Here is a 12,714-nt window from a genome sequence, read left to right as displayed (position 1 = left end):
CAGCTAGGTGTCCTCCCTAATCTGAATCAACGATGACCATGTGATTTTTTTTTTCCCCCCGGCTCTTGGGGTAAGGGAAGAGTTTTCCAGAAGGTTCTGCCTTGGACATTGGTAATGAGCTCAGAGGCCTTGCCCTGCCCCTCCATCCCCACCCCCTAATCATTGCAGTGTCCAGCCCAGTGTTGAACAGATTGTAGTGTTTTTTCTCATTACAAACAAATAAATAGACTTCAGTTGGTCACATTCGGTCTTTGACGGCTCTTTGCACTCCTGGCCCTGCTCCTTGGGCCCACCCTGAGGCTGAGGGCTGCCCAGGAGCTGCCTGTCCCGTGGCAAGTCCCGAGGCCAGCTTCCAGCTCAATGGGCAATTGTTTTTACAATTCTAGTTGTAACTTCCCCTGCTAAGGAATGTAGCCTTGGAAAAGGCTTTAGAACTGATGACAAGGCAGTGTTCAGGCGGGGGCTCTGCCTCTGGCGTCCCTGGGGACAGGGGTCATGCTTGTCCCTCCATCAGACAAATGAGGAAAACTGGTTGAGAGGCTGGGAGTTGCCCAGGAGCCACACAGCTGTGAGCAGTGGGCCTGAGAGCCCAGCCTGGGGAGGTCGGGCCCCTCCACAGCCTGGGTGCATTGGTCCCCAAGAGCTGGTCCTCCTCCAGATGGCCCTCCTGTGGGACAGGGCCTGGGGCTGGTGGCCCCAACTTGGACACACACACCCCCCCCCCCCAACAACTAGGGACCAGCGTCTCCAGAATCTGCCATCCGAGGATACAGGTCTAGGGCAAGGCCTAAGGGAGCCTTCCCCTGTGTCTGGAAGGACGCCTGCTCTCCGACGTCCAGAATGTGCTTGACACCATCACGTGTGGTCTGACAGAGGCCCGTGAGAGGGGCAGGTAGGTGCTGGCCCGGCTCGGGCTGCCAGGACAGGAAGCCAGAGATGGCGAGGATCATGGAGGCAAACCCGGATCCTCCCATCCAATCTCCACAGGCCAAAGCCCAGTGATGTGGAGCAGGGCGTCTTGGCCAGAGTGATTCTGCCCCCCAGGGGACATGAGACCACCCAGAGGCTGTGGTTGCCACACTGGGAGGAGGGCACTCTTGGAATCCAGTGAATTGAGGCCAGGGACACCACTAAACATCCTACAGCACACAGGACAGCCCCCAAGACAGAGAGTGGCCCAGCCCAGATGGCAGCAGGGCCAGGGTGAGGACCTCCCAGTACAGCAACCCCATGCCTGGGTGCCTGGAGTCTCGCCCTGCTGGGAAAAGGGCTGTGCCCATTCTGCCTGGAGAATCAGGGCGGCCAGGGGTCCCCAGGGAGCGTGAGCTCCACTGTGGCCTCAGTGGTGGGCAGCGTGGGGCCAGGGCCAACATTTCTGTCCGGGTTGGGAACTTGCTTTCCTTCCCGACATCCTCCCTGAGCCCGACCTAACTTTCTCTGTCCTCTGCCCTCTTCACCCAGAACACCACGCCCTGTTGGTAGGCCTGCCGAGACCCTGCCCGCCCAGAGGAGGACGGCACCCTCTTCAGGGTGGGAGCACCTCGGATTCTCCTGGGAGCGACACCGAACTTAGCTCTCAGAGCACACGTGCCAAGGGGCCGTTTCTCTGACCCAGTTGGCCGGATGACAGACAAACCCAGGGACTGAAGTGCAGGCCTTGGCTTTTATTGACATTAGATATGTAGGCTCCCTGGCCCCTCAGGAGCCCAGCTCTCCACTCCACCCAGCCTCCGCAGTACCCGTGGCTGACGTGAGTTAAAGCAGGCTGCAGGGGCATGCCCTGGCTGCTTTCTTTTTCTCTGTCCCTCTCGTGGGACCTCGTCCTCCCTCCCTCCACCCTCAAGCTTTCCCAAGGCTGGCCCAGGCTCTGGTGCTGGCAGCTGCCCGGGTGTCTCTGTGTGGGGGTGCTACTGGTGGGGGCTGTGCCCTTCCCCCCCGCCCCGGACCTGTCTGCTCCTGTTCCTGGTGCCACCCTCTCCCCTCCTGTCCTGAGCTGGGAGAACCAGCCCTGGCACTCGGATCCCTACGGCCTCTCCAAGCCCCCAGAGCGGGTTCTCTTGCACAAGGGACATGTGGTCTCCTCTGGGGCCCCCCAGGATCTCTTAGGCCTGAGCCCTAAGCCTTCAGGGGAACCAGACTGGGAGTGGGCACCCTTGGCTGGGTCTATGCTGGAACTGGAAGCTGAGGAAAGAGGGAGAGAGGAGTCGATCAGAGAGACCCAGGGGAGGCTGTCAGCCCACCCTGTGACCCCTGAACCTGGCATCCTTCCAAGCCAGAGGGGAGGGGGGCAGTTCTCCTTAAAGAAAACCCCACAGGGGAGGAGAAAGAGGGAGACATGGTTCAAGCAGGAAAGACCCTTCTGTAACTTACACCCCTCACTTTACAAATGAGGATTCTGAGGCATGGCCAGTGGGGGAAAGCAGCCTAAGGTCCCTCATTGAGTGGAGAGCTAGGACAGGTACCCAGGCAGCTCAGGAGTGGAGAGGGACTACCTGGGTCCGTCTTGAGTGCCTAGCCCACCCCTGCCCTGGGTCTGGCCCTCCTGTCCCTAGCTCTGTGTCACCTGGACAGGCTCACCTGTATTTCCCCGGCTGTCCCTGGGCAGTTGAGCTTCCAGAAGGGCTGAGTGGTGGCTGTTACTTTGGCCCACAGTCCCCTGTGCTAAGTCTAGGGGCCAGACTAGGCCCTCGGGCTGTGGCAGGCAGCCCCCAGCCAGGAGCCGACCCAGCCAGTGGCTCTCACATTGGCCAGCAGGCTGCAAGTGGCCTGGCAGGTAGAGAGCCAGGCCCCGTAGGTGGCGCAGCCGGAAGTTCTTGGGCTTGCTTCCCTGGGCACTGGGGCACTGCTGCTGCTGGGCCCCCAGGCCCACCTCGTAGATATTGGGTGGTGTGTCGGGGTGACTGGTGTGTCCTTGGGCCCAGCTCACTGCGTCTGTGGAGGGGAGAGCAGAAGGGTGTGGCCGGTGGGCTCCAGTGCCCGTGAGGGGAGAACAGTCCCATGCTAGTGGGATGAGCCCCACCCTGGCCTGCAGAGCCTCAGCTTACCTGTCTGTCATGTGGACTCCGCCCCCTGCCTCCCATCCCCCTCATCCAACTTAGCACTCCTCCCTCCCAGCCCATAGGGAGGGCTGAGAAACCTGGTCTCGGCACCAAGATCTTTTCAGGACTTCAGGCTCTTTCTGCCACCCACTTTTGTCCCCTGCCCTAAAAAGAGCATTCTAGTGTCCAGGGTCAAGTGGCCTGGACCCATGGCCATTCCCTTCTCCCAAGCATGCATGTCCCTGGGGCCACCCTGGTGGCTTTGGGCCCAGGTCAGGACAGGAGGGCATCTCTCCTCCTGCCTCTCCTCCCCGCAGCCCGGCACCTTCTCTTATGCGCAGCTCAGAGAACGCACAGACCAAGGCTTCCATGGAGGGCCAGCTGGTGGGGAGGAGCGGCTAGGCCTCATGTGCAACAGGGCTCTGCTCTCCGCCACCTAGTGGGCGGGTCTGCAGGGCTCCCTTGGCAACCAGCTCTGTGATGTCACAGGGAAGACTCCCTCATCTCTTGGACCTCCAGGTTTGGCAGGGATGATGTACAGAGCAGGGGCAAGATGGAAGGTGGGCAAGGGGATGGGGCACAACCTTGGGGAGGTCCCTGGTCCCTCCGGCTTGGGACAGGCACGCAAAACAGATTTGGCTCTTGCAGTCTGGGGAGTCACTCCCTGGGGTGACCTGACCTCTTGGGGTGTCCTTTTCCTCATCTGTGGGTGGAAAATGAATGTTTAGGGACACAGACATGGTGAGACCTGTATCAGTGGTTTGAGCATGCCAAGAAGGTGGTTCTGGGTGACTGGGCAGGTCCCTTAACTCTTCCATCCATTTTCCCATAAGTAGGCCAAGGGGTATCCTGTGGATTGTACTGTGTGAGGAAGCGTTTGGAGAAACCAAAACTCTCATACACTGCTGGGGATGGGGGGATGTAAATGATACCACTAGTTTGGGAAACAATTTCTTTAAAAGTTAAACTTTTCAATTCTCTCTGTTCACAAATGACATGGTCCTATATAGAGAAGAAATTAATTCACACTCAAAGGAAAAAAAAAAAAGAACCTATTTGAGCTAGTAAAACTATCAGAGCTAATAAGTTAGTTGAGCAGTCTCAGGACACATGATCAACACACAATGAACTCTATTTGTATACACTAGGAAAGAACAAAAAGAATAAAATCAATCATGAAAGGGCAAGACAGCCCTAAAAACTAGAAAACAACAAAAAGGAAAATTTAAATGGAAAAAGACCATGTTTGTGGATTGAAGTCTTAATATTAAGACAGCAGTCCTCTCCAAGGTCATCTACAGATTCAATGCAATTCCTGTAAAAATCCCAACAGCCTCAAAGGCAGAAACAGGAAAACTGATCCTAAAATTAATATGGAATTACAAAGGAACCCAAAAGCCAAAAACAACCTTAAAAAGTTTGAAGACTAAGATTTTCTGTTTAAAAACTTCTTACATACAATTCAACACTACAGTAACCAAAACAGTGTGGAACTGGCACAAGACTAGAGATCTAGACCAATGGAATAGAATAGAGAGCCCAGAATAAATTCATACATCACTGGACAATTTATTTTCAACAGTATTATCAAGATTATTCCATGGAGGAAATAATAGTCACTTCAACAAAGAGTGCTGGAATAACTGGATATAAAAAGATAGGAATGAAGAGCAACCTAGATGTCCACCAACAGATGAATGGATAAGGAAGTTGTGGTACATATACATAATGGAATATTCTATTCAGTTCAGTCGCTCACTCATGTCCTACTCTTTGCAACCCCATGAACTGCAGCACGCCAGGCCTCCCTGTCCATCACCAACTCCCGGAGTTCACTCAAACTCATGTCCATCGAGTCGGTGATGCCATCCAACCATCTCATCCTCTGTCATCCCCTTCTCCTCCTGCCCCCAATCTCTCCCAGCATCAGAGTCTTTTCCAATGAATGACTCTTCGCATGAGGTGGCCAAAGTACTGGAGCTTCAGCTTTAGCATCATTCCTTTCAAAGAACACCCAGGACTGATCTCCTTTAGAATGGACTGGTTGGATCTCCTTGCAGTCCAAGGGACTCTCAAGAGTCCTCTCCAACACCACAGTTCAAAAGCATCAATTCTTTGGTGCTCAGCTTTCTTCACAGTCCAACTCTCACATTCATACATGACTACTGGAAAAACCATAGCCTTGACTAGATGGACCTTTGTTAGCAAAGTAATGTCTCTGCTTTTTAGTATTACTCAGCCATAAAAAGGAATGCATTTGAGTCGGTTCTAATGAAGTGGATGAACCTAGAGCCTATTATACAGAGCAAAGTAAGTCAGAACAAGAAAGATAAATGTCTTAGATTAGATATATTCTAATGCATATATACGGAATCTAGAAAAATGGTACTGAATTTATTTACAGGGCAGCAGTGGAGAAAGAGACACAGAGAATAGACTTATGGACATGGGAAGAGGGGAGGAGAGGGTGAGATGTATGTTGTGAGTAACATGGAAACTTACATTACCGTATGTAAAATAGATAGCCAATGGGAATTTGCTGTATGGCTCAGGAAACTCAAACAGGGGCTCTGTATGAACCTAGAGGGGTGGGATGGGGAGGGAGATGGGAGGGAGTATCAAATGGGAGGGGATATGTGTATACCTATGGCTGCAGAAGAACCAGAGATCAAATTGCCAACATCCACTAGGTCACTGAAAAAGCAAGAGAGTTCCAGAAAAACATCTACTTCTGCTTTATTGACTACACCAAAGCCTTTGACTGTGTGGATCACAACAAACTGTGTGACCTGCCTCCTGAGAAATCTGTATTCAGGTCAAGAAGCAACAGTTAGAACTGGACATGGAACAACAGACTGGTTCCAAATTGGGAAAGGAGTACATCTAGGCTGTATATTGTCACCCTGCTTATTTAACTTATATGCAGAGTACATCATGAGAAATGCTGGACTGGATGAAGCACAAGCTGGAATCAAGATTGCTGGGAGAAATATCAATAACCTCAGATATGCAAAGGACACCACCCTTATGTCAGAAAGCAAAGAAGAGCTAAAGAACCTCTTGATGAAAGTAAAAGAGGAGAGTGAAAAAGTTGGCTTAAAACTCAACATTCAGAGAACTAAGATAATGGCATCTGGTCCCATCACTTCATGGTAAATAGATGGGGAAACTGGAAACAGTGGCAGACTTTATTTTGGGGGGCTCCAAAATAATTGCGTTGTTGGAGAAGGAGTCCCTTGGACTGCAAGGAGATCCAACCAATCCATTCTAAAGGAGATCAGCCCTGGGATTTCTTTGGAAGGAATGATGCTAAAGTTGAAACTCCAGTACTTTGGCCACCTCATGAGAAGAGTTGACTCATTGGAAAAGACTGATGCTGGGAGAGATTGGGGGCAGGAGGAGAAGGGGATGACAGAGGATGAGATGGCTGGATGGCATCACTGACTCGATGGATGTGAGTCTGAGTGAACTCTGGGAGTTGGTGATGGACAGGGAGGCCTGGCATGCTGCGATTCATGGGGTCACAAAGAGTCGGACACGACTGAGCAACTGAACTGAACTGAACTGAAAATCACTGCAGATGATGACTGCAGCCATGAAATTAAAAGACGCTTGCTCCTTGGAAAAAAAGTTATGACCAACCTAGACAGCTTATTAAAAAGCAGAGACATTACTTTGCCAACAGAGGTCTGTCTAGTCAAAGCTTATGGTTTTTCCAGTAGTTGTGTATGGATGTGAGTTGGACTATAAAGAAAGCTGAGCACTGAAGAATTGATGCTTTTGAACTGTGGTGTTGGAAAAGACTCTTAAGAGTCCCTTGGACTGCAAGGAGATCCAACCAGTCCATCCTGAAGGAGATCAGTCCTGAATATTCATTGGAAGGACTGATGTTGAAGCTGAAATTCCAATACTTTGGCCATGTGATGCGAAGAACTGACTCATTTGAAAAGACCCTGATGCTGGAAAGATTGAAGGCAGGAGGAGAAGGGGATGACAGAGGATGAGATGGTTGGATGGCATCACCAACTCAATGGACATGAGTTTGAGCAAGCTCCAGGAGTTGGTGATGGACAGGGAGGCCTGGCGTGCTGCAGTCCATGGGGTCGCAAAGAGTCGGACACGACTGAGCGACTAAACTGAACTGAATGGCTGATTCATGTTGTTTTCATGTCAGAAAACAACAAAATTCTGTAAAGCAATTTTCCTTTAATTAAAAAATTAATAAATTGAAAATATTAAAAAATATATGAATGAAAAATGAAATTGGACCCCTACCTCACACCGCATACAAAAATTAAAACTCTTTGAAGAAATCTTCATCACCATGGATTTGGTAATGGATTCCTAGATATAACAACAAAAGCACAAGCAAAAAAAGAAAAAATAAATTGGTCTTTATAAAATTTGAAAATTTTTGTGCTTCAAAAAAGCACAAACTCTAAAGAAGTGAAAAGACAGCCTACAGAATGAGAGAATATACTTGCAAACCATGTATCTGATTAGAGCGTAGTATCTAGAATACAAAAAGAGCTCTTACAACTCAACAACAAGAAGACAAATCAGCTTTAAAAATGGGTGAAGAACTTGCACAGATATTTCCCCAAACAAGATACACAAATGGTCAATAAGCACGTGAGAAGATGTTCAGTGTCCTGAATCATTGGGGAAATGCAAACTTAAGCCACTACTTCACACACTTGACGATGCCTATAATTAAAAACCATATGGGATCTTTCCAGATGAGGGATCAAACCGTCATCTCCCATGTCTCTTGTATTGGCAGGCAGATTCTTTACCACTGAGCCACCAGGGAGGCCCCAGATCTATGAGTTTTGACAAACAGATACTGTCACGTAATTACCACCACAAGATATAGAACAGTTTCATTACTCCCTCCCCCCACACATTATTATGTATCCAGCTCCTCCTGGGAACCACTAATTTGTTTTCTATCTCTATATTTTCATCTTATTCAGGATGTCATATAAATGGAGTTAAATAGTATGAAGAATTTTGAGTCTCTGTCTTCTTCCACTTAGCATAAGGCATTGGAGAGCCATCGTTGTTCTTTGTGTATTTCAGTAATTTGCTTCTTTTTTAAATTGCTGAATGGTAATCCATCGTACCACATGTGTTTATCCATTTTAAGTTGAGGGGCACCCAAGTGGTTTCCAGTTTGGGGCAATTATAAATAAAGGTGCTCTTAATATTTGTGTATAGGTTTCTGTGTGAACATAAGTAGTTTTCATTTCTCTTTGGTGAATACCTGGGAGAGGAATTGCTGAACTGTATGTTAAGTGTATGTTTAACTTTAGTAAGAAGTACCAGCTGTTTCCAAAGTGGATGTACACTTTCATATTCTCAACAATAAGGTATGAAAGTCCAGGGTGCTCTCCATCCTTACAAGCCCTTAGCACTGTCAGGGTTTTTTGTGGTGGTTTGTTGTTTTAGCTATTCTAATAACTGCCTAGTGATATCTTGTAGTTTAATATGCATTTCTCTAATGACTAATAATCTTAAGCATCCTTTCCTTTGCTTATTACTTGTAAGAAAATAAGACTCATTATTTTAAGGCAAGAGAATTTAAACATGTTTTTTCCCCGTTTGTGCTTCCTCTTCTCTTCTCAAGTGTGCGTTATGTGTCTGCATTATGCATTAACCAGACCTCTGCAGCAGCAGAAAAACTGCTCAACTATAAAGATTCATTTTTCTCCTTCTAATACCAGCCACATAACTCCTTAGAAGATAACGTTCCTTTCTCAGTCCTGTCAGGGGTCACTATGCAGGTATGTTTGGTGAACTTTATGTGCAAGGCCAATATAAACAGTTCCTTTAAAGACAGCGATTTGTGCAGACAGACTGGGTCAGACAACCTAGGGAGATACTGGGCCACACCTAATGGAAGTTCTTAGTTTGAATACTTACTTGTGCATGCTAAGTTGCTTCAGTCATGTCCAACTCTTTGCAACCCTATGGACTGTAGCCCGCCAAGCTCCTCTGTCCATAGGGTTCTCCAGGCAAGAATACTGGACTGGGTTGCCATTTCCTTCTCTCGGGATCTTCATGACCCAGGGATCAAACCCAAGTCTTAATGTCTCCTGCATTGGCAGGTGGATTGTTTACCACTGAGCCACCAGGGAATTCCCTCCTCTGTTCCCAGCCACTGGAACACCAGGGAATTCCCAAAGTTGATGACTTTAATAGTGTAACTCTAGATATGGGAAGAAGCAATAAAAGAAAACCATTTCCTAAACCATAACAGACTAGAGAGATAGGCAAGATGGTCCAGATGCTTTTGGCTACTGTTAACAGTCCAATAATAGCACATTGAGTGGTCTGTCAGCGAAATCCTTGCTTGACCTGGGTGTGAACATTCCTATTGCTGTGTGACAAACTGGTCATGAAATGTCTCCAAGCCTTGGTCGAAATTAAAACTGAAAGAGAGGAGATTGTAAAACCAAGAATGTTACCCACCATCCAGTTCTACAACAGTTGAGTCATTTGCCACTACAGTCACTGACCTACATACAACACACAGCAAAGGAACTTCAGGGCCAAGATCAGGATGAGGCATTTTGTGCTCTCGGAAGACTGGCAGAACTGCCCTCAGATAGTTAGGTATTTTCAGGAGGAAATTGTGTGAATTCAGTTTCTTATATCTTGCCTACTTAGAAAAGAACTAAAACCATTAACTAAAATATCTGTTCCTTGTTAATAGCAATAAACCTCTACAATGTTGTACCCTTGATTGCACCTACCCCTTACTTAAGATCACATAGATACTAGCTTCACCGCTTTCCTCTTTGGACCATCCTTAGAGCTTTCTGAAAGACTCCTTGCCTGATTATAATCCTCAGGTTGGCTCGAATAAATTTATGCATTTCTTAGCTGGACTAATTTTTGGTTGACATTTGCCATATCTTTTGTGAACTAAGTTTTCGTGCCGGGAGCCAGCGTGAGGAATTCCACCTGTGACAAGGTCATGCGGCAAGAGCTCTGATGGCAAGGCTAATCAGACCTCAGGTTTTCCCCCTGGAATTTCCTGAGCATCCACCCCCCAAAAAATAAGAATCTGCCTGCTTTTTCACTCTTCTGATATTCTCTGGAAAAAGTCAAATCAGGGCTTTAGTCTTCTGCATTTGAAAGGGATATTTTAGTTAAAACCCCTCTGATAGCTCTCTAGCTTGCCTAACAGGTTCCCCAGACTTCTTACAGCTTGTAAATTGCTTACAGCCCCCCAACCACGAGAGGCACAAAGCTTGAAAGCATCTTAAAGATACAGAGCCTTTTCTAAAGAGTTAAAAATCATATTGGTGACGGGTTTTCACTGTTGACTCAAGGATTGCTGCCAGACCTCCATATTCTTTATCTTTTAGGCACCTGGAAGGATGTTACTCAATGTAAGCAGGATGTAGAAAAAGATACATAGTAGTTTTGATGTGAGCAACACTAGACTTTTGAGTTAATTGCTTCTCTTTTGCTGTAAATCACTGTACTCCCTCTACTTGTTATAAGTTGCTGTATCTTTGCTGTGTAAGAATGTAACTTTATTTAGTGCTTTCTGAGAGTGGCACCAGACCTTGGGAAGATCAACACAATTAAGTCTTCTGGTTGACAAACCCTTATCAGAAAAAAGGCTGTAAAATGTTAATTGGCCCTTTTGGCTGGAAGATGATGTAAATTACCTAAGACTTGTGTATATAATTAGGTATGCAGAGAGAAAAGCCTGGTTTTGATAAGAGTCTGGACTGCTAACGTTGCATAACTTTGTGTTGCCCATTGATCTCCATGTTTTATCAAAAGTATAAAAGGCCTTCTGAACAATAGAGAACTGAGCTAGTTGCTGGACTGGTTTCCCCCGTGTCTCTCTCTCTTTCCTCTCCTCTTCACTCTAATTTCAGGCTGAATTCCCATCTAGGGCGCGGAGGCTCGCCAAGTCTACTTACTTGCCCTGGCTGTTAAGACCCGCGGGAAAGGGAGCCTAAGGTGAGGCACCCTTAGATATTCAAGCAAGCGCCGGTGGCCCAACGTAGATGGTGCAAATTCCTTGTCTGGAATTTTATTGGTCTTCTGCGTAATCCAAGTTATTCAGCCCTCTTCTCCCACTTAATTTTCCTACTACACTATTGTTTCTTAATCTAATCTTATATCAATCAATAAATAAGTTTTTCTCACGCCAACGCCGTCTACCCTTCAAATTCCCTGGATCCACCGGGGCTGGACCCCAGCATTTTTGGAATTGCTTTCTCATTGTTTTCTTCAGTGAGTTTTGAAAGTTTGTTATGTATTTCAGAAGTCTTTAATCAGCTGTGTTTTGTGAATATTTTCTTTTAGACTGTGGGTTTACCTTTTCATTTTCTTAAAAAGTGTCTTGAAGAGCAGTTCTAAATTTTGATGAAGTCCGATTCATCAAAAAACATTTTTTAAAGGATGATACTTTTAGTGTATTGTATCTAAGGACTCTTGTTTAACCCAGTCACAAAGCTTTCCAAGTTTTCTTCTAGAAAGGTCACAGGTTTTAGGTTTTACCCTTTACATGTAAGGATGCCAGTTCATTTGTGTGCATTTCCAATTGTTCCAAGATAATTTGCTAAAACGATTATTCTTTCTCTACTAAAGGGCTTTATTTATCCTAATGACCATGTATGCGCGGGTCTATTTTGAGAATCTTTAAGGTCAGCGTATTCATGTGTCTGTTACTTCACTAAAACCAATACAGGGGCGGAGGGCATCTTAGCTTTGGTAGTCTCTCTTCTTCGTCCACATTCTGGTCTCAGCGCACTTCACCTCCCCAGCCCTTCCGGTTGCCTGTCCCCAGCCGTGGCAGCCAGGTAGAGAGTGCTCCCAACCGAGACCACAGCTGATCTGGCCAAGGGCTGGGAGCGGTGCACCCCCGATCGGCCCCCTCCCTCCACCGCGCGCAAAAACCAGCTCCAAACTTCTGCGCTCACAGTTGCCAGGACAACCCCACGGCGCGCCGGTTTCCGGCCTGTCGTAAAGTCCGAGCCCGCTGCGCACGCGCGGGTTATGGCTCGGCCTACTCGCCGCCCCTCGGTCCGCTCTGGCCTTCGCCTTGCAGTCCGTGGCCTCAACTGCTTCACGCTGCAGGCGCTTGGGACGCGGGTGCGGCCAGCCATTTTACACATGCCAGAGAAAAGCGTAGGACTCAAAAGGGAGGCCTGGCTTCGTGACATCTTGTACATCCTTTCTGGAGGAGTTTAGGCGGGAATGAAAAGTAGTATAGACTGCCTTGCACAGGCACTTAGGTGCTCAGAACGTGCCAGCAAGTGCAAATATCTGCAAAGTGTCTGAAGGCAACTTGGACGCCACACCCGCCTCCTCAGCGTCGCGTTTTACGCCGCCTGCCGGCCGCCCTCGCTCCGGCACATACAGAGCATGCGCACACGGCCCGGTCTGCTTTTCTTCCAGTCCTTTTGGCCTTGGCTGCGCGCCGTCGGGGAGTCCGTGCGTTGCCATAGAAACCCAGAAGGGCTAAGGAGCTTGCGGTGGAGACTTCGGGATCCTGGGCATTTGAGCGCCATGTCTTTCCGTGATCTTCGCAGTAAGGCATCCCTGCCCTCTGTGACCTGCGGTCCTCCCGAGACTCGGGGCTTCGGCCCGCCGGCTCCCTGTCTAAGCCCTGCCGAGGCTCTCGCGCTGAAGTCCCCCTCCGGGG

The 12,714-nt window shown here is 48.1% G+C and overlaps 2 protein-coding genes across 3 annotated transcripts in view; one reads left to right on the top strand and one right to left on the bottom strand.

The window, feature by feature from the left end:
* Positions 1–2,023: 2,023 nt before the first annotated feature.
* On the bottom strand, positions 2,024–3,409 carry C3H16orf90 (chromosome 3 C16orf90 homolog). The gene is made up of 3 exons (XM_068969434.1): positions 3,364–3,409; positions 2,578–2,931; positions 2,024–2,181 (listed from the first exon to the last, which is right to left on the bottom strand). The coding sequence occupies exons 1-3, from the start codon at positions 3,407–3,409 to the stop codon at positions 2,024–2,026; spliced, it is 558 nt and encodes a 185-aa protein (XP_068825535.1).
* Positions 3,410–12,508: 9,099 nt separating this feature from the next.
* The window catches only part of CLUAP1 (clusterin associated protein 1), a 29,644-nt gene continuing 29,438 nt past the window's right edge, over positions 12,509–12,714 (top strand). For both annotated transcript variants that reach the window (XM_068968204.1, XM_068968203.1), the window contains exon 1: positions 12,509–12,600. In XM_068968204.1, the coding sequence (XP_068824305.1) occupies positions 12,579–12,600 (22 nt within the window). In that variant the 5' untranslated portion in view covers positions 12,509–12,578. The remainder of the gene's footprint in view (positions 12,601–12,714) is intronic.

This window comes from Capricornis sumatraensis, chromosome 3 (genome assembly GCF_032405125.1).
Source record: "Capricornis sumatraensis isolate serow.1 chromosome 3, serow.2, whole genome shotgun sequence".
Lineage (NCBI taxonomy): Eukaryota > Metazoa > Chordata > Mammalia > Artiodactyla > Bovidae > Capricornis > Capricornis sumatraensis.
The sequence above is the reverse complement of the archived record's forward strand: the minus strand, read 5'-3'. Positions and strand labels throughout refer to the sequence as shown.

What these genes read in the sequence shown, in the direction of transcription:
- C3H16orf90 (XM_068969434.1), bottom strand. Translation starts at nt 3,409, where the DNA reads ATGGAAGCCTTGGTCTGTGCGTTCTCTGAGCTGCGCATAAGAGAAG. An exon ending in TGAGCTGCGCATAAGAGAAG is followed by an intron (nt 2,932 to 3,363) that starts GTGCCGGGCTGC and finishes TCCCCTCCACAG; the next exon opens with ACGCAGTGAGCTGGGCCCAA. An exon ending in GGACAGCCGGGGAAATACAG is followed by an intron (nt 2,182 to 2,577) that starts GTGAGCCTGTCC and finishes CTCTTTCCTCAG; the next exon opens with CTTCCAGTTCCAGCATAGAC.